The sequence below is a fragment of the Neltuma alba genome, unplaced genomic scaffold (assembly GCF_004799145.2).
Source record: "Neltuma alba isolate B1F8T4 unplaced genomic scaffold, ASM479914v2 tig00004204_pilon, whole genome shotgun sequence".
In the NCBI taxonomy this organism is placed as follows: Eukaryota; Viridiplantae; Streptophyta; class Magnoliopsida; order Fabales; family Fabaceae; genus Neltuma; species Neltuma alba.
In genome coordinates, this window is record NW_021633605.1 from 62,758 (window position 1) to 89,252 (window position 26,495).

The following is a 26,495-nucleotide window of genomic DNA, read 5'->3' on the forward strand; positions in this document are numbered from 1 at the left end:
GTATATGTGATTGCGTTTTATTGCATCAGATGGCAGAGCTTGTGATATCAATCGGGTCAAAGCTTGCAGAATATTTGGTGGCTCCAATTGTACAAGGAGCTTCTTATTTGTTCTGCTTCAAGCAATTCATTGGAGGTGTTGAGAAAGCAAAACAAGAGCTGGAGGCGAAACTAGAAGACATGAAAAAGCGCAAGGAAGAAGCTGATCGAAAAACTGAAGAAATAATGCCATCCGTGAAGAAGTGGTTGGATGATGTGAATGCAATCCTAGAAGAGGTGCAAAAGCTACAACAAGAGCTTGAAGGAGGACGAAACAAGTGTTTTAATGTGTCACTAAGATATTCTATAGCAAAGCAAATGTAAAATAAGTCTAAGCATATGACAAATCTCAAACAAAATTCCAACTTTGAGCCATTTTCCCAACTGACCCAACTTCCTGGCATTAGATACTTCTCTTCCAAAGAGTTTATGGATTTCGACTCAAGAAAATCAATTTATGATCGTCTTTTGGAGGCAATTATAAATGGCAAAAACAACAAGGTGGGATTGTATGGTATAGCAGGCTCAGGCAAAACCACTTTGGCAAAGGAAGTGGGGAAGAAAGTGGATGAGTTGAAGCTTTTTGACAAGGTCATCATGGTAGTCGTTTCTAAACCCCCAAATATTCTGAACATTCAGCAAGAAATAGCAGGGCAAATAGGCTTGCAATTTCAAGAGGCAACTCAACTTACTAAAGCACAAAGGCTATCAGAAGGATTGAAAAATAAGAAGATTCTTATAATCCTGGATGATTTGTGGGAGCATCTAAACCTTGAAGATATTGGCATTCCACTTGTTGAAGGTTGTCATATCTTGTTAACAACTCGCCTTCGCAATGTATGTGGCTCCATGGGTTGTGAGCCTAAGATTGAACTACCTTTGATAACTAAGGAGGAGGCATGGGACTTGTTCAAGAAGCATGCAGACCTATGCAATGATCCCTCAAATATGTTTGGTGATGTGGGAGAGAAGATTGTTGATGAGTGCAAGGGGCTGCCAATTGCAATTGTAGCAGTTGGAAGGTCCTTAAAGGGAAAACATATTGAAGCATGGGAATCAGCATTATGGAGACTAAGACACTTCCAACCGTTGAATGTTGGACAAGGTTTTGTGAGTGCTTATTCATGCCTCGAATGGAGTTATAGTAGTTTGCCCAGTTCCACAGCCAAGTCACTCCTTTTATTATGCTCTATGTTCCCTGAAGATCATGAAATCCACAAAGAAGATTTAATTCGATTTGGCATGAAGACACTTGAGTCAGAGGAGTCTATTGTTACAATAGAGGATGCAAGGAGAGTGATTTTTGATGCTCTTGAGATCTTGTTGGATTCTTGTTTGTTAGTCAGTATAGAGAAGAAAGCATGTGTAAAAATGCATGACTTAGTTCGTGATGTAGCCTTATGGATTGCAAAGAAGCAAGGTCAGGTGATTTTGGTGGACAGTAGTGAAGTTTCAAACATTTTGCTTGGCTATCGCCAAAATCTGAAAGATACAAAAGCACTCTCATTTTGGGATTTAGATGATAATTTCAATCTCTCTTATCAATTGCATTGTTTGACACTAGAGATTTTGCTACTTCAACCTCATGGGTTTATTGAAGATTTGGGAGCAGTAAAAGCACTCAAAGTCTTGGCACTCATAAAGTATGGCTTTGAATGGGGATTTCGGAAGGGCTTGGAATGGGGATTTCAAAAGCGATCATCTGTTTGTTCAATCCCACAATCAATTGTGTCATTAACATATCTTCACACCTTATGTATTAGAGGGAAAAAATTGGGTGATATCTCTCTATTGGGTGAATTCACAACATTGGAGATTCTTGACTTACGTGGTTCTTTGTTTGATGAATTGCCTGCTGGAATTGTAGACATAAAAATGCTGAAACTTTTAGACATATATGATTGTCGAATTGAGAAAAGCCCTATAGAAGTAATTGGTAGATGTGAGCAGCTTGAAGAATTATATTTTTTGGACTACAAAACAGTCATCCCACATAATTTCTCTCTTTCAAGATTAAAGAGGTATGTTCTTTATGACTCCACATGTAGTATAATTCGTGCATATAAAGATGACCCTTTTCAAGAATATCTGGATAGTTGTCGTGAAACATTAAGAGCTTTATGCATACAAGGCTTTAGAGTCTCTGCTTTGAATTCATCAATGAAAAATCTCATTCTTAGAGCAAATCACCTTTGGCTGGAAAATTGTGAGTGGGATTATAAAGATATAAATTTTCAAATAAACCACTTAGGGGTATCATGCTGTCAAGAGAAAAGATTCATCCTTGAGAAGCCTGATGTGAACATTCTTCAAACACAACAAGTGTTCTCACGCTTGATCACTTTAAGATTGTTTGAAATGAACAGTCTTGAACAAGTGTTTCAAGATTCATGTATTGGCTGCTCTCTCCCTATGTTAGAAGAGCTATGGATACGGAATTGCCCTAAATTGAGAATTTGTATCTTCTCGTATGCCACCATTACGAGCCTGCCAGAGTTTAGAAAACTTCGTATTAATGGTTGTGACAAAGTGAAATGGCTACTGTCTTATTCCCTAGCTTCTTATTGTCCTTTACTGGATGAAATAATTATATGCAATTGCTCTGAATTTGAGAGGCTCATTGATAAAGACGCTGCACAAGGGGATCCACTACTTCATGATATACAAGATTATCCACATGTAAGTCTTATCCTCCGCAATATCCCTCTTTGAATCATTGCATAATAGAAATAATAGTCCGCATTTACACATTTGATGAAAATTTAATTTTTAAACCGAATTTTTTGGTTTTCTCTTTTGATACATGTAAATTTGATATCCTTTTCTCAATTATGTGAAATCAATGCCTTCTTATTTTAACTCTTGTGCTGAACCAAAAAAAAAAAAACTAGAATCATGCAACTGCTAATAATTTCACACATTGTAGGTATTTTTTTCATTTTGCTCACTCTACCTATTTTATTTTCAAAAACAAATTGAAGATATTAACTTTTTCGTTTAATTTGAAAAATCCGTGCTTATGATCGAACAATATATACAAGTATAAATATATATATATATATATTCTCTCAATAACCAACAAGAGTCATGTTATTTTTCATTTTGTTTATTCTACCTCTACTTTCTTTTTAATTTAAAGATAGCCATGTTTACAATGGTATAATATATATTTATGTTTTAAAAAATATTCTTAGTAGGAGATAATAGTCATTTTATTTTTGCCTTGAGTTCATTGTAACTATATAAGCCTCTTTTTATTATGAAGTTTTCTGAGCTCAGTATTTAGGCTACGCGATAAAACTACTTTTTGGGTTTTTCTTTATTTTGAAGATAACAAAATGCTATTGTTTTTCAAGCTTTGTATTTTTCATTTTAATTCTTATTAATTTTTTTTTTGGCATCAGTTATTTATCGCGGGCAATACTTATTCAAAGTCATTCTATTTATAATTAATTAGCATTGATGCATTATCCATATATTAAATGTTCTTTCTTCATTTGGATTTTTCTGCCATGCTTTTTCGTGGATGAGAAAAAACACTTTTTAACTGTCTCCCTGTGCCTAAAAACAATTGTATGTTCATATTTCAATTTTTGGTCAAATAATTATTCGTGTTGGTCAAGAAATATATAATATGTCTACTTATAGATACACACACACCATTAATTAAAGTTTATAATAGAGGTTGAATGCAATCATGTAGCAAAAAATATATAGAATATTCGTTTGTTAGATGCATTTTGAGATTATGTTAATTACCACCATTTAAAAAATACGTGAAATCAATTTCAAAATGAAAGTCAAGTGTTGCTTGTTATCGTAAATAGTTTTGCAAGTCACAATTTCTATCACCATCTAATATATTATAAATTACTGTCGTTTCTTTCTTTATTTAAAGACTTTTAACTATATAACAATGTTTGTATCATGAAGTTCTATATCTCTGTACTGCTGCTGGTTCTCGGTATAAAATTTAGTTTGCAGCGCACCTCAATGATAATATTTTTAAAATGTATAGGATACATAAATGATCATATATGTGATTGAAGAACTTTGCATAATGGAGTATGTAATATGCTAAAGATTAAAGGGAAGATTAAGGACTGAGTAGCAATAATAAATAAAAGTCCACGGCCAAATTTTATATTTTTTTCAATAAAATAATTATTTATGATACCACACTTTAAGATAAATGTTTTTCTTAAATTTTGTTTTGATATTTAAAAAGATCTCTCTTACCGTGCCTCTTTTATTGCTATTAAAATTTTTATTTTTTCATTTCAAATTTTGGTAACAAAAAAGTCGTGATTGTTACTATTTATATTTGCCTACTTGTTAAAAAGGATTATTTACCAGCAATAGTTGGCAATAATTAATATATAATACAAGAAACTTACCGGGTTTAATCTACAATCTAGTTAGAGTAAAAAGCAAGTTATCATAATCAGTCCATTTTATCATTCTAATTTTAATACATTTACAGGGAAAGGAGACTGACAGTGCTTATGTGGGCGTTATAGCAAAAAGATTCAATCAATTGCAAAATGAGCAATCCTTGATCCTTTTTCTAAGGTTGAAAAGTGTACACATTGAAAGAAGTGGAAAAAAGAAAGGTATATTGGAAATCCAAGTCAGAGGAAGAGTAAAAGATGATGAAGAATCTATTAAAGCCCAAGAACCTCCAAAACTGGATTCAGAGTTGAGTGAATTAACATTAGATGGTCTACCAGAATTGGAATATATTTGGAAGGGCCCCACCCAAATTGTGAGCCTCCATAGACTTGAAAATGTTTTATTGTGGAGCTGCCCAAAATTAAAAAGTATCTTCACTCTTGTTATTGTTGCAAGCCTTCCAGAGTTGAGAACACTTCAAGTATATGATTGCGAGGAATGGGAGGGAATATTTTGTGAAGAATCACTCAAAAACCTCTCTTCTTCTAATATTTGCTTCCCCAAACCTAAGCAGATTTTCATACGCAGTTGCAACAGAGTGAGATGGTTGTTATCTTATTCTGTGGCATCTCATTGTCCTTCACTAGAGTTTATATCCATAGACAATTGCTCTGAATTTGAGAGGCTCATTAACAGAGAAGCTGCACATGGGGATCCACTACTCCATGATTATCCATATGTAAGCCTTGTCTGCAATATCTCTCATTGCATATTAGAAATAATAATAATCCATATATGTTGATGCATTTGCTAAAGTAGCCATGTTCAATTTACATCTCCCTTTTATTTGAAAAATTTTTGTTTGCTATCGTATAATATATATTTGTATAATCATTAAAGATAACTTCTACAGTAATTATTTTATTTTTGACTTCACTTTATTATACCTGTATAAACCTTTTTTTATTATTGAATTTTCTTAGCTACATATTCAGGCTGCACGATGAAATTATTTTCTGAGTTTTCCTTATTTTTCATAATAATAAATATTATTGCTTTTTTGAGCTTTCCCTTTTTCTTATTAATTTTTTTTAAATAATGACTTTTATTTGTCAGATGCAGTAGCATTTTATATTGCTTATTCTGCATTTTGGTCAAGGAAATGAGTTTTTCATATTGTTTTTGCTATTAGGTATTTATTGTGGGAAGTGCTTGTTCAAAGTTATTTTTATTCAAAAATAAATTAGTATTGATGCATTATCTAAAAACTACACATACTTTAAGAGAAATATTTTTAATATGTGTACTTCTTGTTTAAAAAAAGAATATATATATTATTTATTAAATGTGATATAGTTGTTATAATAGAGAATTAACATGATCATGTAGTAAAAAGTGTATACAACATTTGCCAGTCACACATTTTCTATGTTACTATAAAAATTGATTGACTCTGGTAAAACGCATGTTGAGATTATGTTAACACAATTTTAAAAGTACATTATTTTTATTTTTCCATTAAATGATCAATTCGGAAAATACTTATAATGGCTAGCATAATATAAATTAGTGTCCATAGAAGTTCTCACTAGAGATTTCAAACATTTTGATAAAATTTTTCTTTCGCTCACCTACCTCTTTTTCATAGAATTTCTATTTAGCATTTACATTATACTGCTCAAATTTTCTTTTTCTTTTTTCAGTACTACAAAATATTATTTGCAAGCTGCATTTTTTAATTTATCTTTCCACATATGAATTTGATAAAAATTTTAATCTCTTTAGTTCATTTTAATTTTTTTGTCAAATAATTAATTTCATTTTTCCAAACAACACTTTTGATTTTTTATTTTGTCAAGCAAATAATTATGTGGGAGTGTATTTTGTTTAGAATAAGTTGGAGTGGATATAATATCTATAAATTACCAATTTGTTAAATTTTCTGTGGACGTTAAAAAGATCTTTGTCATTGTGCATCTTGTATTGCTATTAAAATTTGTATGTTTTCCTTTCAACTTTTTAGGTGAAACTAACTGGCATGCTTTAATCTCTCAGCAACCTTTGATTTGAAATTATTCTAAACTGGAGCGGCTTGTTGAAGAAGCATCATATGGGGATCGGCTACCACTTCTCAAATTGAAGTACGTAAGCTTGCGGTCATTGCCGAAATTGAGAGAGATCTTCTCGCACGTGAGTGTTTTCCCTCACTATTTCTTTTTCTTTATTCAAGGTTTCCGTAGACACACATATATATCGCAATTTTTTTATTATCCAATTTTAGAGGTAATGATTCCACTATTTTTTTTAAATTTTCTCTTTTTTAAATATAAATAACTATTATCTTAACATTTATTTGTTATTTTTTTATGGATGAATTTGTTAAACTTATTTTTTAATTCTTTATCATACACGAGGCTTTATATTTTTCATTTTACAGCTTTGTCAAGGAAATAACTTCTTTGTTATTGTAAAAAGTACTTGTTGATGATTGTTTTGTGCAGAATGAATCATTGGAAATATTTTCTCATTTTTTTTGGACGTGAGAAAATTCTTTTTACAGCACCTATTTTCTTTTCCTCTTGTTTACTTTTTAAATTTATTTGAAATATTTGTGTTTACTATCAAACAATATATACTAATAACAAAACTATATCCAAATGAAAAGCAATAATCATTTCGATTTTTATTTAATATTTTGCATCTATAAAGGAGTGTTCTTGTCATGAAATCGAACTGGAAATTACGTGAAACATTAGCAGTTCACACTAATGCCTGGTTACATGGTTTCGGAATCATTTTTTGTTTCCGTTTTATTTTTGAGCAGTTCTTTATCATTTGAAATAAATAAACGTCGATGCATAGTTATTTGTGTGTGTATTTCACATTGGACCATCAATAATATGTATAAGAAAAGTCTAACTTAATAAAATTCATCTTACTGAGCTTATCTTATTACAGTTTTATAAATATGTGAAATGAATGGGGTTCACTTTTTAATGTTACAGTGCCATTAAATTTATGTGGTTCATGTGTGTATATAGTCCATATGTTGAATTTTCATCTAATCACCGAATATATTTACTTCACAGAAACATGGGAATGACACAATGAGGGTGGTAAAGTCAGAATTGTGTTCTATACGGTTAGTAAGTCTAACAAAATTAGAATACATTTGGAAGGGCCCCACCCAAATTGTGAGCCTCCATAGACTTGAAAATGTTTTATTGCAGCACTGTCCAAAATTAAAAAGTATCTTCACTCTAGCTATTGTTACAAGCCTTCCAGAGTTAAGGAGACTTGAGGTAGAAGGATGCCATGAATGGGAGGAAATATTTTGTGAAGAGTCACTTAAGAATCTGTCTACTACTTCCGCTGTTTGCTTCCCCAAACTTGAGACCATTCGTATATGGCATTGCCGCAAAGTGAGAAGGGTGTTCTCGTATTCTCTGGCATCTCATTGTCCTTCATTGAAGCAAATAACTATATGGAATTGCTCTCAGTTGGAGAGGGTTGTTGGAGCTTATGAAGGTGAAGTAGCTGCTCATCATCAAAGGCTGTTTCCTAAACTGAATGATTTGGATCTCACGAAGTTGCCAAAGTTGAGAGAGATTTATGAAAGTTATGAATTCAACCACCTTCCTGGTACTCTAAAAATAGAAAATTGTCCAAAGATATCAAACATCCCATTAGACGACAAGCCCTCATCATCAGGTTCGTAGCTACACTCTTTCTTTCAAACTATTGTCATATTACGAGAAAAAGATTCTATCTTAACACACACACATCCCTCTATTTTTTTAATAAGAAAATGCAATCACTCCCAAAAAAATTTTCATGTCTATATAACGGTCGTCATATCAAAATCATAATAATGTACTCGTATTAAATAAGTGACATGTTATGGTAATATTAGAAGTTGAATAATTATATAGAACTCAAAAATAATTAATTTCCACCATTTACACATTTTTAGCACATTATTTCTCATCATTATAAATAGTTAGCTCTAATTTGATACACATTATCGAAGGACAGTCTCGAAGATTCTGAAGAATAAACAAGGTTATTAATATTTATTTTGTCTATATGTTCCATTTTGATTAAGTTGCTAATTAGTTGTTTTTTTTTTGTTGTCAGCCTTGGAGATAAATCGGAAAGTTAGATAATGAAGGGGTGATGATGAGCTTTGGATCTTCCAATGGTTTCTTTATCTGCATTTGTGTTTTACTAAGTTGTGTGTGAAAATATGTTGGATTTGTATCGGTGAGTTGAAAATTACACGAAAATTATTTTTTTTAAAAAAAGCTTAAAAATTGGGACATACCTTTACTTTGAAGTTGCATTTCATTTGAGTCCGTCAGAGCTATGTTACTGTATTCAAGATTGTACACAAAATACAATAACTGTGGCCTTTGTTGCACAACTTATTTCATTTCAAATATTGTATCAATCAATGATTTCTTATGTTATGCTTTATTTCAATCTTGCAATATAGTTGTTATTATTTTTAAAAAAATACAATCACAATTCTATATTCATTTATACAAAAAAAAAATCATCACAAAAAAGGTTTTTCAAATAAAAAAAAAAGGATAACATACTTTTAAATTGGAGACGAGTAAGTTTTAAAGGTATCACCCATAATCTCTCCACACTTGCTTTATCCTTCAGAAGGATAAAATCACGTTAACGTTTATAAAGCTTTTTAAGTGAAATTTTATAATCCAATCCATCAATTTGACAACCGTAAATAACTATAAATTTTTTAAGAGTTGCCTACATTTTGTATAAAAATTAAAACAATTTTTAAGAGAAAACATCATTAAAGGGATAATAATATTAATCTATCATCAAATAGAATTTGATTATGTTATTAAAAAAAATTATATCTATCCTTTACAAGGAATAGTGATAAGGGATAACTATAAAAAAAATATGACTAAACTTCCTAGCATTTAATTTAACAATAAAAATATCATCCATAGCACACTCCACTTACTATAAACCAAAGTATCTTATCTATAATAATGTTATTATGAATTTCTTGCAATTCAAGTAACAAGACTAACGAATCAACATAATCAAAATTTAACAATCAGTATGATCATAGGCAGTACTTAAACTGATTCTGGTAAATAGTGACTGACTTGCCAATCGATGCCTCGACTCAAAAGATATGCAGGAGGTGGAGTTGCGATTGCCAATCGGGATGCTGCCTTGTATCCAGCAGTTGACTACATTGAAAAAATTTTTATCAGAAAAAGCAAAATTCACAAAATAGTTAAGAGGCTAACATTATGATTATTCTACATTCTTCCTCTTATCACTTGGTATGCACCTTGAAAACGAACGGAATGGAAAAATAGAATTTGAGGGTAAAAATTAAACATCATCCTCTTACTTTGAAAAAGTAATAGAAAGAAATGTTGAATAAGATTACAATGGTATAATAGACATTGCTGCAAAACAAGGAAGAAAAACCCCTTTGTCTAATAACTACCAAATAAGTGAGTTGGGAAAAATATGTTCAGAAACCGTCAATAGGAATATGTGAATGTGAGCACGAAGGTGGCAACTGGTGTGTGGGGATTCTAACTTCTCAAGACCTTGGAATTTCCAAACCATTTGAACAAGACATAAAATCGGGGGGAAATTATCATATTTACATTACATAGAATATATGTAACACAAATATTGAAAAGCCCATGTTTTTTTTTTTTTTTTTTGCATCTGGCCAAACATAACTTAGGCATGTTGAGTTGCATCAGAAAAGAACATCACTCTCTTTGCAAGGACATTGAAAACAACAGTAATAATAATGAATGACATGAATAGGATAGCAGATGGTTATCTCAACCATTGAGACAATAACTGCCGACATTGTAGCAAATACATGACCGGGGGAAAATGTTGGTGGGCCCCATTGGGGGGGTATGGAAACATGAACCTTTTAGTAGCATGGAAACAAAACCTCAGACCTCGGCAACAGAGTGTTCAAAACATAAGAAGAATCCAACAAAAAGATGGTGTACCATGGGGCTGTAGATATCAGGTTTGCTCTGTCTGTATGACAAAAATGATGTGTTCTAGCAAGTTTGTGCTGGTAAGCTCCACTTGCAGCAAGTATAATACCTTAGATCAAACAATGGCAATGCAAATCAACACTGGGAATCACTCAAATATAGGGTTATCTCTAAATGGTCTCATATGCTTAAAATACTGCAATTTATACAGAATTAGTTTTGCCTGAAGGAAGAACTCATAAGGTGATGACTTGATCCAGCATGTTTTATCAGTGATTTTCCACTTACTTGTGACAATCCAATCACCAACAACAGCATTGGCAGACCGATTTCTACACAGTTTCTCAACTGAAATAGAGAATCAAATAATTTAGTACAAGGGCTTTTTAGATGCTACTATTAAGCATCATCCAGAGTAAACGTCCTTTTGTAATTGAAATGGTGTGGTCACATAATTTGCCTTGTCATTTTATTTTCCCCTCGAATGTATAACATGTAGAGCTGCTCATAGCAGCGCATATCGCAGGAAATCCTCGTTGAAATAATCCTAATCCAAACAATCCAACTACAGGTGCCATGTTAAGAGGACTGAAAAATCTGAGGAGAAGATCCATAAACCATATTTCAGTAAATGCTTGGATATATTGTTTTTGGTAAAATTCATTTCACCAACATTTTCAAATGCAATTTGTGTGCCTTGAAAGTAGTCCCCCAACGTGGCTGTATCCCAGGATTATCTGAATACTTGAGGCTACAATTAGAGCTCCTTGTATAGCTCGCATTGACTGTATAAATCTCTCTGCTAATGACAAAGGAAGAACCTCAATCAATTATCAGATGGCAAGAAACAATAGAAAACCACTGTGCATTACTAAAATAATTGACCACAACGAAGAGATGGATGAATGAAACTTACTTCATGATTATCACTAATTAGATGCAATGAGGAGTCACTGATAACATAAACAATTGGAACTAAATAGGCATAAGATCCTCCAACAACTGTAGGCAATCTGGTTCTGAAAAGTGATTGGGGAAGTATGTTGATGCCAGCTACAAAGAGTAAAGTTTATATTACTCTTGCTTTGTCACCCTGGTTTTATGAGTAAGCAAATCACTAAATGCTTTGTGCACCATATTAACAGAACCTGACAAGATCATGTTGGCCAAAAATTTAACCCTATATAGTTAAAAAGAATTCTGTGAAGCTTTGTCAAGTTACAGATTAGAATGGGAATTGGCACGAGATCAGCAGCAAGCATAATGTAACTTAAATGTAGATACTTAACGATACAAAGCATAAACAAACTGATATACCATTCCTTCACGCTCTTTAGTGAAACAAGAATACAAGGCTTTTAAACCATGCATGGACAAGTAAGCAATAGTGAAGGAAGTAGAAAAGATGAAAGACAAACAGCAGAAATTCAGCTTACATCACTTCCTCCCATGGCTGGAACGAGCAATGAAGATATCATCACACTTGTCCCCAGCACCAATATGTAATTTTGAAATCCCAATATGATAGTTTCCACTGCAACATAAGGCATTCACTATGAGCAGGAAAAGGGACAAAATTGAATTGGAAAAAAAATGTAAAGAAACATGTAGCTACACGTACCCTTCATTGTCTAAATATTGGAGGTTTTATTCTGTAACCAAGATCATATATTTGTTTAAGTTGAGAAAGCTAGAACGTTTCAGATGTCAAGATACATAGGGTGTAAAAGAATCCTCCCTCCCTCCCTCCCTCCCTCCCTCTATCTCTCTCTCATTCACACTCAAATGCAAGCACACGCACACAAGCCCACAATAGAACACTCTATAGATTAGTGGAAGAAAGTCAGCAGCAGAACATGAGAATAGCTTTCTTTTATCATTTGACTTGCACAGGCAATATATCACACAACTTACATTCATATGCTTAAATTACAACAGAGGACTAGATTAGGACTACGGTTTCTTGATGCAACTCAACTAGACCTCAGTCACTCACAAGTAAACATCCAAGTGAATCTTTACACACCAATGACACTGAATTTTGTGTGATACAGATTAGTATTATGCTAATACATTTTCCAGGGTAAGGACCCTCAAGGGACCTTCATGAAGTTCCCATCTGTACTTCATGCAGCTAGCCATCTAAAGAAAAATGAGTATTCTTAACTATGATTATAAATAAATAAATAAAAGAACAAAAAGACTCCATTCATAGAGGTTTCAGGCATTAACTATCAAGTTTTCCACCAAAAACATAACAAGCGCATAATATTCATAACTCAAGAAGCACATGATTGAGTCTTCCTAAACCTTCTCCATATCTCCTTTTTTTTTTTTTTTGGGAGAACCTTATAACAAACACAAGTAAATTCGGCAAAGTATGTCCAAAGAAAACACAGTTCTAAGTAGTTAGTCCAAATAGTCCAAATTCTAGAAAATAAAGTCAGTAACTATTTGTGTCATTTTTAATGCTATGACTCCATTTCTCAATTCCAGATAGCCCAGTAGCTTAAACCTTTTAACTATACAAGCTGATTTGAATTCCCAATAGTTTCACTGTAGGTGTAAGCTACACCAAAAATAAACAAGTAATATTGAATCAGCTATTACAGATAGAACATCAACTCATGCAGGGGTTACTAATGGAAAAAAGTTAAATAAATAAAGGGTTGGTCTTAAATAAATATGTGGGGCCACTTTAATGTCAACAGCAATTAATTACCCATTCACTAGAACTAGCTAGAAGGAGAAAGCTTAAACTCAACAGGGTAAATGGGTAACTTGGCATGACATGATGCCACTATCTATGCCCTCATTTGCGACGCATGGTTATTACTCTTTCATAGCTACGTAAACAGGATAATTAAGTGCTAGGAAGCTCGAGATGCTAATTTTAAAGCCAGAATGCACAACGTAAATTTGTTCCCAAATGTATAAAGAAAATTACCCTCAGTGAGCAAACAGAGAGAAGCTTAAAAATTTGAACTTTTAATCGACACAACCAAAAAGACAGTGAAAGCATGTTTATACAGTTCTTTAGTAACTCAGAAAACTAAAAACAAATAGTGGCATGTCCCCTTCAATTAAGAAATGTCCATAGTTCTAAGAAGAAAGTTTAGTCATGATATTTTTAGAAACTGACAAGCTTTCCATCCTCTGTTTTGAGGGGAAGAAAAATTGACAGCAAGTTTACATCAAATCAATATTTAAAAAAGCTCCTCTTTTATGGGCACATGATTATGAAAGGAACACGAGAAGCAATAGAAAATTGAAGTAATAATGAGTAAGGCAAGAGACGCCAAAACAATAGAGGGAGAGAGACCCACAAAGCACATTTCTTTAAGCGTGGAAAACAGAAACAAACAAAACCCAAATGAGATTATAGAAAGAGAGAGCGAGGCGTACCCCACGGAGGATTTGAGTCTATGCAGTACTCAAGGTCCTGAAGCTGATCCATAGGTGCATGGACATTGTCCGCCATTGTTCAAGGCTGAAGCTTCTGACAGGGCGGGCGCACAAGAAGAGAAACAAAGAGACGAAAGGGAAAAAAAATAATAGTAATAACAGAAGGAAAGAGGAAAAAGGTGGAAGGAAAGGAATTCAGAGCAAAGTAAAGTGCAGATATAAAGTATGCAAAGAAAGGCATGAAAATGAATAAACAAGGAAATAGTACACAAGGAAATGAGGGGTTGTTTGGCTAAATGTTTCTCAGGAGCATTTTTTCACAAATCGAGATAAACTTTTTTACATATTTACTTTGTATACTGTAAAAACATTTGTAAAACTATAATTTTGTTTTTACCTAAACACCCCTAAATATGGCTGTGTTTGTGTTGGTTCAAAGCTGCTGTGTAAATCCCTCTGGTGTGGTCGATGAGCTTACTTTTTTTTTTTTTAATAGAATGCAGAATGACAAATCCACCCAAAGACCTTCCATTTCATTCCTCAATGGCTACCATCATGGAAGCCAACGGCGCCATAATTCACAAAATCACAAGTAGGGTCATTGGAAAGAAGCTAGGAAGTTTCAAGACTTTATGTGGAACTTAGTAAAGGTGCGTTTGCTATGAGAAATTTGAAGGGAAAGGGAGGGATTTTGCTCCCCTTCCTTTGTTTGGCAATCCAAAATTTGTAGAAGGGGAGGAAAAATTTTATAAAGTTTTCCCTCTCCTCGGCTTATTACTCTTCCTCCAAAATTGGAGGGATTTAGAAGGAAAAAGTATATATTTATCTTGTTTTGAGTAAATTGTTCATTATTATGTTTAATATTTTCATCCTACATTTTTGCCTTTCTTTCTCTTCTAATCTGGCTCACCCTATTTGTATACAGTTATATATTTATTTGCGGTCATTTAACTATCAAATTTTTTAAAAAATATTTTTTAATTAAAATTTATTAATGGAAATTTTAAATTAAAACATTAAAAGTTTAAAATTGTATTTTAGTGTCAAAATGCTCCGATCAATATCAAGCAAAAATTGTTAACTAAAAAATTGACAGTTAACTAATTATACCGAAAAATTCTTAACAACAATGCCATAAAAATTGATTCTTTCAATGAGTTATGAGTGTGCGTGTATGTTAAGTTTAGTTATTATTGTGTGTATTTATATATTATGGTTATAATATTTACAATTATTATGGTATACATGCTGTAAGTATAATTATAAATGATACTTTTATATACTATATGTAATTTAATATTATATTTTATTAAACATTATGAAAGTTGGAATATAAAAAGAACTTAAACAGAACAAGGATAAAATTATCCTTATAAAAATATTTTTCATCCCTTCCCTTTCTAAATCAAATAAGATAACATTAAAATTCATCCCGTCCTCTTCCTTCTAATTAGTCCAAACAAGATAATATTAAAATCTCTCTCATCCCCTCACTGTTCAATTCATTCCCTTTATTAAAATCTCTTCCCTTTTCTTTCTTTTCTCCATTGAGCCAAACAGATCCTCATAGGAGGGAAGCATTCTCTTTTAATGCACTCTTCGTCTAATAAATGGAGTGACTGTTTTACCCTTCATTGGGATGCAGAGAGGGTCAGGGCACCCTAAGAGGAGATAGAGGAAAGAATATATAATTTTTGAAATATTTCTATTGAATAATACAAAATTTTAAAACTATATGAAATATTTAAAATTGGGAAAAGAAAATTCTGGGGTCTCAACTGTATTTTTTTAAAAAATAGTTTACATTGTTCATATTTATGTGTTTCATAATAATTCCAAAAATCTGAAGGTCACTAATTTGACTATTTTTAATTTTATATTAGTAATTGTAATTTTTTATGAATTGCGCAGCTACAGAAATTTTTTTAGGTATAAGAAGCTACCACACCTTGATTCAGGGTCAGGGTCGGGAGTAAGTAAACAACCCTTAATTAATGGGTTGTATGACCCTCAAGCCCAGGCTTCTTTGGGTGAAGAAGAGAAGTGTCCTACCCAATTCAAAAAAACTCGTAAAAAAAATGCCTTGATGCAATGTAACAAGCTTACTCGAAATAAACCTCTTCGAAGAGCGCTTGCTTTAGTGAATTTACCTCCAGACACGAAAGCTGGGAGTTCTGTTCCTGATGCAATGAATTCTAGAAATCGATTTCTGTAAGCTTTGGACTTCACCCTTTAGCTAATGATTGAACTGATAGCTATGATTTGCATCTCGGAAGAGGCTACTCCTTGCCTAAGAGTTATTGTTTCCTTAATAACTGCTGCTCTCCTTGCTGCTTTCCACTAAGTTAAGAGTTGGATAATGTATGAAATACCTATGAACAGAGGAATAAATAGAATACATAGTGACCATAGTCAGAGGGTAAGGTTTAGGCCAAGTCGCCTTTTTCAATTCAATGATTTTTGAGTGAATACCCGAAAGAATGGACAACCCACGGGGTAATTCTTTCCTTAAAGACTCATGTTATCGTTCACGCTTCCCGGCCAGGGATTAATTAGTTATGTACACTATTTTTGTTTATTCAATAAATTTTTGTGATTTTTTTCTTGACCATTATAAACAAACCAAATCCAATTTGAAATTCAAATTGTTTGAAATTCGGTAATTTGAAACTGAGTTTTCTTTTTATTTTTTGTCAATGTTTTAATACCAAGTCAAACGGTGTGAATCTCCCACATCGGCGAATTCAGCTCATTGTAACAAAGCAAATCAAACAAAATATTAATGTTTAATACGTTTTTTTTTTATTGTATTTCAATAAAACGAGAGAGACAGAGACAGAGAGAGAGTAACCTTCAAGATTACAACCTAAACCCCTCAATCAACATCCATTTTATTTCAATAATAACAGCGGAGGCTGATAAGGATGCAAATATTTACCTCCATAAAATGAGGGGACTTTGCTAAATTATTTGCCAAAATGATGCTATATCTATCAAGGTGACAAACCTTCACCTGTCAGTTTCTATGCACAACTAATTTAATATGAATTTAATACATGCTGCCTCCCATCCTAAATATAATACTACCTCCGATCTTAATTATAAGACCCAGTTGACTAATTTGGAGAGATTAAGGAAGTTCGTTAGATTAGTTAATAGTTAAAAAATAGCACCTGTTTTCCAAAAATACCCTCATCAAATTTTTGAAAATACCCTTGCCGATCGCGAGCCCCTTTACTGACCACGCAAGCCCTCAGTTCTCCAACACCTAATCCGACCACACAAATCCACGTGAACCCTCAGTTTTACAGCACCAAATCCGACCACGCCGTGAGCACCAAATCCGACCATCAACTCTCTCTCTGTACTACGATTTCCAATTTCTGCTTGGTAATTTCAGATTTTCCTCAATCTAAGAACTTCTATCCTTCGTCGATGTGTTTTTATTGATTCATTGTGTTTATTTAAGATTCATTTACAGATTTTTGTTTTGATCATCGCTTCTACTGTCGCCGATAAGATTACGAGCTTATCTCTCTGGAAGTGCATATGGCATTCGACTTGCTTGCTGTACATAGTCGCTGCTGAGAATCAATCTCTCAATGCCCATAAACTCGGATTTGAACAGCGAAGGAATTGGTGAATCCGAAACAGGTGATGGCATTAATATGATTTCAAGACTTTACAGCTTATTGTTATCTTAATCAAAGATTAAGAACTTTTTGAGCATAAGTCACTAGTTCGATTACTAATTCTGTAATCACTTCGCTTTTATGTCATTAATTTGGTTACTAATTTTGTTTCCTTTAAGAGAGATCACTTTCAGGTAAGTTTCTCTTGGACCTGAACCAAGTGCCAAGTCATTCTCAAGAAATGGAAGTTCCTTCAGTGGAAATTTCAGACTTTGAACATGACGCTGAACAACAAAGGGAGGAAAACATTCATGTAGTTGAAACTAATGGTAGCCAGTTTCTCTTGGACCTGAACAAACTGCCAAATCAAATGGAGGAGGAACACATTCATGAACCCAAAACTAATGGTACCTAATTATATCTTTAGATTAACATTGTATTCGCATGACTTGGAATATTTTTATTTGTATTTCTTTATACACAGTACAAATATTACTTGCATATGTGTGCGTGTGTGTAGGCTACTATCCATCACTGATTTTTGATTTTATCTGCTTCTTTTATAATTTTGAGACTGTGACTTCTTGTGGTAATCATATCTATATATATATATAGAGGTTATGTCCTGCTCTGTGTTCTGCTTATTTGGAGCTGCTCTGTGTTCATTTTTGTTAATTTTAATTTTTTATGCTTTGTTACTTTGTCTCTCCTGGTTAATAAAATTTGCAAGTACTATTGGGTATCATGGAATAGGCAAACATCGTAGGTTCTTGAGTAATGAAGACCGCAGAGCCATCTCCTATCTCCTATTGCAGTATAGTCAAGATGGGAAACTAATTAAAGGGGCTAAGAAGAAGGTTGCATCAATGTATTCAGTATCCAGTTTTGTCATTAAACGTATTTGGCAAAAAACAAAGGTTGGGGATGGTGCATGTCATGAAAAGCTAGGAAATTGTGGTCGCAAGAGAGTTGAACTTCACACTGATCAATTTCTTCAAGTTCCTTTTGCTAAGAGAACCACCTTGCGAGATTTGTCCTGTGCACTGAATATAAATAAAACCTCTTTAGTTAGACTTCAAAAGAAGGGAGTTATCCAACGACGCTCTAATGCCATTAAGCCATATTTGAGGGAAGAGAATAAGATTGCTCAACTAAAGTTTTGTTTGTCCATGATTGAAAATGGTTCAGTGCCAAGAGATCTAACTTTTAAAAGCATGTATAATATAGTTCACATTGATGAGAAATGATTCTATATGACAAAAAAGACTGTGAACTATTACATGCTATCAATAGAAAATGATCCATTGCGTACTGTGCAAAACAAAAACTTTATTGGAAAGGTGATGTTCTTGGTTGCTGTTGCCCGCCCAAGGTTTGACTGCAAAGGCAATGAAACTTTCTCCAGGAAAATTGGAGTCTTTCCTTTGGTGACAAAAGAGCCAGCAAAGAGAAATAGTGTCAATAGACCTGCAGGTTCATTGATAACAAAGCCTATAACTTCAGTTACCAAAGAAGTTAGTAGACAGTTTCTTATTGGACATGTTGTGCCCGCTATAAAAGCAAAGTGGCCTAGAGATTCAATAGGGGAGCCAATTTATATTCAACAGGATAATGCAAGGTGTCACATTGATCCAAATGACGGTGAGTTCCATCGAGTTGCCACAGAAGATGGGTTTTGCATCCGCTTGATGAACCAACCTCCTAATTCTCCTGACTTGAATATTCTAGATCTTGGCTTCTTTAATGGCATACAATCTTTACAGTACAAGGAAACACCAAAAACAACTGATGATTTGATTGCGGCAGTGATTAGATCATTTGAATCATTTCCATCCACTAAGTCTAACAAAATATTCTTAACACTTCAATGTTGCATGGTAGAAATCTTGAAGGACAGAGGTTCTAATAAATATGATCTTCCACATATAAGAAAAGAAGTCATGGAAAAGGAAGGTCCACTACCAAATCAAATAAAGTGTGATCCAAAGTTAGTACAAGAAGTGATGGAGTATTTGAGGTAATTTTTCCTTTCTTTGAATATTTCTTCTGTTTTTTTTTTCTTTTTCTTTTGGTTAATATGTATGCATTGTGCTTAAATTTTGTGTGTTGGATAATTCATAGCTGTGGCAATATTGGATGATTCAATGGCAACCTAGTATTTGGCTTCAACTACTAACTGGTGCAAAACAAGAACTCACCGGTCACCACCTCATTGAGATTGAAGAATGGGGTTTCATTTTTTATGTTTCTAAAAACTTGAAGATTTATTCTGTGTTGTTTGATGGATATTCTAGAGTGATTGACAAATGCATAAGATATAGGAAGTTCAAAATTGCTTAGGTATTTCTTGATGTTGTTTCTATTTTTTTTTTTTTGATAAAGGTTGTTTCTATATTTTTGACAGTTCTACTTATTGTTCTGGCTTTTCATACTGTCATCAGAATTTATAATATTCTGTGCACAAAGAACTATTTAGCCCCTCAAATTAATGAAATCCACCACATTATGGCATTTGACGGTTATCATTTCTGGAGAATTTACAAATTTACAAACTCCATCTAACAATTTTTTATGTGGTTTATATATTTTTTTAAAATAAATTATTCATAGATTTAAAATGAATTTTCTTACAGTCATGATGCGCCCGTTTATAAATTTAAAACAATTTTTTAATGCCCAGGACTTCATTTTTCTATCATTTTCTTTCTTTTTTTCCAGATATAAATTAAAATTTAACAATTTGAGTCATTTATATATTTTTTAATAATTTAAAAAGTGTATTAATATATTTATAAAATATTAAAACTAACCTAATCAAATTTTAATTCAAAAATGACAAGTGGAGAGCGGAAGTAAAATTTTTCCGTAAGTAATTATTATGGTAATATTTGACTATAGTTAATGTAATACAAGCAAGGGTAATTTGGGAAAAAATGAATAAAAATAAAAGACAAAGTGGATAGGGGTCTTATATTTAAGACCAAACTAAAAGTCAAATTGAGTCTTATAATTAGGATCAGAGGTAGTATCTAGTATATAGTACAAATTGTACTATAAACTCTATTGTATATTTATGACCGGAGAAACTATTTCATAAATGGAACTCAAATTTGATTCATTAATACTCCTCCGATCCTTATTATAAGACCCAATTTGACTTTTTATTTGGTCCTAATTATAAGACCCCAATCCATTTTATCTCTTATATTTATGTATTTTTTTTCAAGATAATCCTTCTAATAATGAGAGTTTTAGCCAATATACTTAATTAGCAAGGATATTTTAGAAATGACAACACTTATTTATTATAAATAACCAACTTAACTTACTTTCTTAATCTCCTCAAATAAGTCAATTGGGTCTTATAATTAGGACCGGAGGAGTATTTTGGAATTCATGATTTAATAAAGTCAACCATTATGCTAACTAGTTATAACACATCTATTATTCAATTATAGTTAAATATAAATTGATTGTTCCCCTATTTTATATTTTATTATAAATTCTTGATTATATTTATTAATTTTATAAGAAGGAAAGGAGTTTCTCATAATTATTATTATTTGAAATAATGTTTAATATTTATAAAATATATGATATTTTCAAATAAAAAAAGGGATAACATATTTTTAAATTGTAGACGAATATGTTTTGAAGGTCCCATCCATAATCTCTTCACGCTTGCTTCATCCTTCGGAAGGATAAAGTCATGTTAATGTTTATAAAGCATTTTAAGTGAAACTTTATAATCCAATCCATCAATTTGACAACTGTAAATAATTATAAATTTTTTAAGAGTTGCCTACATTTTGTATAAAAATTAAAACAATTGTAAGAGAAAACGTCATTAAGGGATAATAATATTAATCCATCATCAAATGGAATTAAATTATGTTATTAAAAAAAGAATTAAATTATATTTGGCCTCTACAAGGATTAGTGATAAGTGATAATAATAAAAAGAATATGGCAAAGCTTCCTAGTGTTTAATTTAACAATAAAAATATCATCCATATATAGTCCATTTAGTGTAAACCAAAGTCCTGCTGATAGGTCTCTATTTTTCCCCTTTTTTAATTCACCTAATAGAGTATACTTTAGCAAACGTTTATAAGAAATTAGGTTCTTTACATTCATGGATTCATACATTTGAAGAAAGTTCCATAAAAGAAGCAACTACAAATTAGAAATAGTCTTGAGAGTTTTTGAAAAGTTACTAAAGCTAGAAACATAAATGTTCTGTTTATTGAACTTACAAAGCATGAATCCAAATGCTTTATAATCCTAAGTGGAAACAAGTTAAAAAAAATTGAGGGATGATTGTGAAGAAATAATATCACTCATCATATATGTCATGACTTGAGGATTTATGTATATGTGGTTCTCATTCTCATGAATATCAAATAGGTGGAAGGATCCTATTGAAATTGAATGATAAAGTATAGAACTCTTCAATTGAAAGGCAAAATATTCTCCTATAAACTTTTTGAACTTTGCCCCCCATGTCATCCCTCTATCTTTCTTTGACTTTTCAACCTTGAGCGTGTTGGCAAGTAATACCACCACGATCAAAGCCACTATGGCCAGCCATGAGAATATGGTGTTTATGAGTGCATTAAACTACAAAGAAAGATAGTTTGTCGCACATTAAAATGAGCTCTTGATGTTCAAAAATTTCAGCAATAATGCAAAGATGGTTTGCTTTATCTTAATCAATAATCTCAGCCTTTTAAGACAACTTTCCCCTTAATCCCATCGAAGGCACTGAAATTAAATATTCTAAATTAATAGAAAATATTCTAAACCATTTTAACTTCAAGTCAAACCACAAAGAAATAGACTGAAATTTATTTAACTTAACTTGTTTGTTTCAACATTTCTGGAAATAGATTCCATTTTGCTTGCACATAAAACAAGTGTAATATCTATTATCCAAAGAGAATGCAGTACAGTGTAGTGAATATCAGGAACGGTAGAGATGCAAAAACAGCCCCAAACTTTCTTGTGGAAACTTGTGTAAAAAAACCATCTGCTTACTCTGCTTTCAGCTCTGTCATCATAACAGAAAACAACTGACTTGTTAAGCTCAGGAAAGTGACCTTTCTTCACAATCAAAATTGTCCAATCACACAAAAATTAGTAGATATAGTCATCTTCATTCACAAAAAGGAGGCAGATACGTACTGGCGGAGATATCAAAGGATTAGCGTATCTTCTGGTATAATAGTATTAAGAATAAGAGATAGTACCTTATTGGAATGAATCCAACCAATTACTTCAAGTAACATCTATTTGGATTAATGTCCTAGTTTTATGTTGCAACTCTGATTATGATTGATGCTTCTGAATTACTATTCAAGCTGGAGCGCCATGTCAGAATATTAGAAAGTAAACTAAAATTGCTCTAAAGCTTGGGAGGCAGCATGTAAGAAAAGCTTCATGTACAATCAGATATGGTTATGTTTTTTAAATGGATCAAACATGTGTTAAAGATCAGAGATATAGAACTGGAATATGCTTTTTGAAGCTTGCTTGGAAAGTCGTAAACTCCGCCTTGTCCTTTGGAACCTAAAGAACGGACAAATCTCAATTGAATTCTATTCCTATTCAAGCTTTTAGAAATAGCTTTCAATGATAACATAATAAATATATTATTTTTAATTAGATAATCTAATAAGAAATATACAGATTAAAGGAGTACAAGACATATTGAATATATGAATCCCATAATTTGTTTTGAGGTCCCATCCACACATCTTTACCTGCATCGTGGTTATGAAGCTTCCAGTAACACACATTTTCTCTAATATGACATATATAGATCAATTCTAACATTAGAATTTTTCTAAATATCATCATTCTAGGCTTTAGAATACTGCATGGTGCTATGAATCCAGAATCCCAGATTCTCTGGGGGTCTTTTAAGAAATTAGTGTTTTGTTTTCCTTACTCTGGCTTTTTGTTCCGTCTAACTTGTCAAGCATGTTTTTGATATTCTTCTAGAATGATCTTGAAATTATGTGATGGAGATTGGGTCACGACGGAGGCGTCACTTTAGAGCCAAACTCTTTATGCTTCCTTTGGATAGGAATAAAAATTAAAAGGAACAAAAATAGAAAAAGAGAAAATTGAAGAGAAAATGTAATCATCCTTGTTGTTTGATTAGAGGAGAGAGAAAAAAAAAGAGTAAATACATAAATGACTAAATACCTCTATATCTATATCAAAATATATCATGTCGAAAATAAAATTGAACATTCCAATGAAAACATCATATTAAGACTAACATCATTAAATAATTTAAAATCAAATGATTTGGTAAAAGAATATTGTCATGTGATTATATTTTAAAAACCAAATAATTTAGTAAAAAATATTATTTTTAAGGTAAAAATAAAAACTGGGTAAATTTTTAAAATTAAACATGATGAAAGAAAGAAATAAATTATATATTAATAATCAAAATTTAAAATAAAATTTGAAATATATGAAGATATATATATTAATAATGGAGTTTGCGTGCTGGCTTTGAATTTGGCCATAATACAGTGAGATGATTTATTAATATTAATTTGCCGAGAAAAAAAGTTAGAGAAAAAATTAGATAGGCCTTATACCCTATTTTCTCCTGTATTTTTCTTTCCTTTCACTTTTCTCTTCGAATCCGGACAGGGAAAAACTCTTTTTTTTTTTTTCCACTGCCGGATCCTCTGTATCATTGTGGACAGAGGAGAACATAGATTTTTGTTCGTTATCGGCCAAAAGCAAACGGGTAACATCGCTGCCGGGTCGGGTTAGTCGCATATCCCTGGCTGCTAGCGGCCAAAATCATCCGGAGATATGACGTAAAATAAACTGAAAATACTCTGGAAAAAGCCAGAAGCCACACAGATATATACACGGAGCTTTGCTTTAATTAAAGCTACACACAAACACACACAGATATGGAGACCTTCTAACAAATTAATAGGTGGCTGGAAGACAGGGGAGAGAGAGAGAGAGAGTTAAGAAGCACAAAGGGAGAGACTGAGAAAGTAAAGAAAGAAAATTGAGAGAAGAAGAAGGGAATGGATCATCATACCAGAGTGAAGGCTGTTTTGGTAGTAACGATCGACTTGCTTTTTTAACTGCTGTTGAACTCGCTCTTTTACACTGAAATCGTGACTTGTTAATCTACGCTAATGAAATTAACAAGCTTTATTCCTTCTTAATATTGCCCATAATTTATGTCAAGGATCTCTTTAAATCTCATACTTACATTTCTTTGAAAAAGTTGGTCAACAAATTCATTATATGAGCGCTCTGAAACACGTTTCATCTCATGCCCACTCATATTGAGCCACTTGGTCTCATCTTTGATTAAATAAATAGGAAAATGAAGCATATTGTGGGCATACAACCTTCTTTCATTAATAAATGTTCAAGCATCTTTAATTGCATTACCTTTTCCCTTTTTGATTCCAATCAAATTAGTGAGACTTGTGTCACATCTTGTCTTCTCTTTATATATTAAGACTGAAATAACAATTATTTTGGGACCCAAAGAAAGAACGGAATACTTTTATTTTCTTCATCTTTAAGAAAAAAACAGTATAAGAAAAACCTAAAGGATAGCATAAAAAATATGCTTTAAAACATTGTTTCTAAAGTTTTCCAACACTCCAAACATATGACCCACATCTTTTGCAAATTATTATTATTATAATAATAACAAATTAGCTAATTTTGCTTTTCTGTGTTTTCTTTTATTGATCAAAGTATAATGAGAGATTGTTTTAAAATATTTTTTTTTATTTATTCTCCCAATTTCTCTTTTCATTCAAAGAAGCATATAAATAAATAAAAAAAACAAGTTTGGCGTTAGATCATAAAATAAAAAGCATTAACAGATGTTGCTTTCTACTTCTGAAAAAATATGAATTGAAACAAAATTTTTTCTTCTATTAAAATTTATATTATAAATTGGAGGGAGTAAACACTAAATGAGGTAAAAAAAAAACGTAATTAATTTTTATAAGAAGTAACTATTTTTAACAACTTTTTTTTAATGAATATGAATTATTTTTTTAAAACGACACAGTAGGAATAGTAATCTACTCATTAATTAATTATTAATTTAGGGAACAAAAAATCTTCTTTACCCTTGAAAAAGAGTAATAAACTAATAATAGAAGGTCGATTCAAATCTCAAGTAATGCTTTTAGCGACTATAACATGGGTCAACGGAACTTAATTATCATCTGAAGTTAATTTTTAAAACAATTTGCTTTTAAAATCAGACGTACTCAAAATTCTAACGCCGTAAAACTTCATAACCAAGATTACACCAAAATATAGTTTAGGATACTCATTATTACCGGAAAATATTTTTAGAAAAAATTGTTTTTTTTTTGCCAGCTTAAGAAAAAAACTATAAAAATTAATTTAGAATGCTAAATGCTGTGGAGAAAATATTGTGCTAATACTATTCACTAGAAACAAAGTCAAGTAGATTTTCACCATAACTATAGTATTCTCTTATATTTATTTAGGTAGGCATGTTCGGCTAATTAAAGATAGACCTCATCAGCTGGAACATCCATAGTTAAAGGTGAACGTGAGAGATTAAATTGTAATTAGGTTTGTTCATTCAGTAAGATGCCTCAGATCAAGTAGGTTTCCCAAGCAGACTTTTCAATCATTTCTGTATTCCAAATTGTAATCATACTTGCTGATGGAGCATTGCATTTGGTAGAGAGCAACAAGCTTATGATGCACATGGACTCGCCAGAATCAATCAGCTGCTTTTGTAGTGTTGCAAGCTTTTTTCCTTGAATCAATCCATCTTTATCTTTAAGTAAAAATATGTTCAAGCATCCATAATTACATTATCTTTTTCTTTTTTGACTCCAATCAAAGTGGTGACTTATCTTGGAAGTTGACTGGTGCTTTTCTTTTTCATTTTGATTTTAGAAACCAGACCTTCTTCATTCGTTTCGTTTCCCAGATACAAATATTTGTGTGTT

The 26,495-nt window shown here is 32.1% G+C and overlaps 2 protein-coding genes and 1 pseudogene across 2 annotated transcripts; 2 read left to right on the top strand and 1 right to left on the bottom strand.

The window, feature by feature from the left end:
- Positions 1 to 377: 377 nt before the first annotated feature.
- Positions 378 to 8,149, top strand: LOC114743973 (disease resistance protein RFL1-like). Its single transcript, XM_028932157.1, has 4 exons — positions 378 to 1,980; positions 2,596 to 2,717; positions 4,522 to 5,169; positions 7,661 to 8,149. The coding sequence occupies exons 1-4, from the start codon at positions 378 to 380 to the stop codon at positions 8,147 to 8,149; spliced, it is 2,862 nt and encodes a 953-aa protein (XP_028787990.1).
- Positions 8,150 to 9,547: 1,398 nt separating this feature from the next.
- Positions 9,548 to 13,934, bottom strand: LOC114743974 (nucleobase-ascorbate transporter 1-like; annotated as a pseudogene).
- A 4,809-nt stretch (positions 13,935 to 18,743) lies between these two features.
- LOC114743975 (uncharacterized) lies at positions 18,744 to 19,511 on the top strand. The gene has a single exon (XM_028932158.1). It carries the CDS (start codon positions 18,744 to 18,746, stop codon positions 19,509 to 19,511), a length of 768 nt encoding a protein of 255 aa, XP_028787991.1.
- The last annotated feature ends 6,984 nt before the right edge of the window (positions 19,512 to 26,495 follow it).

Coding starts and splice junctions, on each gene's coding strand:
- LOC114743975 (XM_028932158.1), top strand. CDS start 18,744: ATGACAAAAAAGACTGTGAACTATTACATGCTATCAATAGAAAATGAT.
- LOC114743973 (XM_028932157.1), top strand. CDS start 378: ATGACAAATCTCAAACAAAATTCCAACTTTGAGCCATTTTCCCAACTG. Junction 2,718..4,521: donor ATATACAAGATTATCCACAT/GTAAGTCTTATC, acceptor ATACATTTACAG/GGAAAGGAGACTGACAGTGC. Junction 5,170..7,660: donor TACTCCATGATTATCCATAT/GTAAGCCTTGTC, acceptor GTTTTATTGCAG/CACTGTCCAAAATTAAAAAG.